The 1614-nt window shown below is 35.2% G+C and overlaps 1 protein-coding gene across 1 annotated transcript in view; it reads left to right on the forward strand.

Annotated features, from left to right (window-relative positions):
* Positions 1–564: 564 nt before the first annotated feature.
* LOC107751854 (trypsin-3-like) overlaps positions 565–1614 on the forward strand; it is a 5789-nt gene continuing 4739 nt past the window's right edge. Inside the window, exons 1-3 of the mRNA XM_016567622.1 lie at positions 565–710; positions 993–1051; positions 1425–1575. Of these exons, the coding sequence (XP_016423108.1) occupies positions 1003–1051; positions 1425–1575 (200 nt within the window). The 5' untranslated portion in view covers positions 565–710; positions 993–1002. The remainder of the gene's footprint in view (positions 711–992; positions 1052–1424; positions 1576–1614) is intronic.

Consider the following 1614-nt stretch of genomic DNA (forward strand, 5'->3'; position numbering starts at 1 on the left):
GAGAACCATATTTATTGTCTATCATAAATAGCATCCACAGATGAATAGATATTAGTCTGTTTTTAACAAAGTATTTAATCACACTGAAATCAAATACTTTAAATCAGCTAGGCGTCACCAAATAAACTTGTAATTTCATCCATACATTGTTCATTAAAATGCAAACATTACCTTGAGCTAAATAGATCCAAATTGAATTTACCTTGCTTTAATGGCACACTTTATATATTTGTAATGATGAAAAATTTCAGATTATGGTTTTGAAAAGCCCTATTTGTTAAAGGTCATTATATATCAGGACGGCATACAATCAATCAATCAAAAAAAAAAAAAACATCTTTAACTTGTTGTTAAAAACATTTCTGATCATGTAACCCAAATGCTGTTCTCTGGACAACACCCACAATACTTGTATTTAACACGGCCATTGAAGTGAGTGAACAGGGTGTTGTTCTGAAACTCCAGCACACAATAAGTCATAATAAAGAGCATTGAATCAGATATGCATGACACTGAGGGACTTCATCTTTGTCAGGTATTAGGTCAGTGTCTGCTATACTGTGGGATAGATGTACTGTTTGTTATATAAAGGACAACAGCAGGCCCGCAAAAACACTGGACATGGATAGGGTGTCAGTATAAAGGGAGAGGAGTTCTGAAATCAGCAGTTGGAGGTGATTCAAGGCTTGGGAGGTGAGGAATTATCACTGGTGAGTCTTCACATATTTTATTTCCTTTTTCATTCTTGACATGCATGTGTAAAAGGCATTAGAGCATCTCGTAATAGTCATCAAGCCTAAGTGACATGATCTTGTGATCAGATATTTCTTCTGCACTCTTGAACTATATCAGGTTGCTATTGTACAGATTTGAAGGATGCAAGCAGACATTAAGACTTCAGCGATTCATTATAAGCATTGAGAGACTCGTTTTCATTTATTACAGGCTTTCACAATATTTTGCTTGTATTTTGGATGCTTATTTTCTTACAGTGCTGACAGAATGGCTCAGTTATTGTGGGTATTTCTTGTGCTCGCTGTAACGGTCAGAGGTAAGCAATGCAATTCTTCGTTAAAAAGGAGCTTAGAACTAACATTTGTCTAATATGAGGAGGTTTCAGATCAGATTAGAAGTTTCAGGATGTGACATTCAATAAAAAGTCATATTTTTCTTTTAAAAATGGCACATTTATGCACATTTACATACAGCATATGTACGCAAACTGAATCATAATTAAGCAAAAATAGAGTTTTAAACACAATGGTATCATGGTATGGGTGCTGCTGGGATTGCTTAACAGAAATGGCTCATTTCAACATCTAATCTATAAATATTTTTCTAAAATGATGAATATATAGCCTAAATATGCATATAGCAAAATGTGAATAAAATTTTCTCCATGTTTTTTTATTTTTATTGAATAGATACATTGCCACAAAGGATCATCGGGGGTCAAGAGGTCGTGCCTTACTCTGTCAAATACCAGGCGTCTCTTCAGGTTGAGAGGAAGCATTACTGTGGTGGAACCCTCATTCAGCCACAATGGGTGTTGACTGCTGCCCACTGCTGGAGACCGTACGTACTGCAGCTTGCTTTTTTTTTTTTTTTTTTTTT

Source organism: Sinocyclocheilus rhinocerous, unplaced genomic scaffold (genome assembly GCF_001515625.1).
Source record: "Sinocyclocheilus rhinocerous isolate Xijiao unplaced genomic scaffold, SAMN03320098_v1.1 scaffold2126, whole genome shotgun sequence".
Classification (NCBI taxonomy): Eukaryota; Metazoa; Chordata; class Actinopteri; order Cypriniformes; family Cyprinidae; genus Sinocyclocheilus; species Sinocyclocheilus rhinocerous.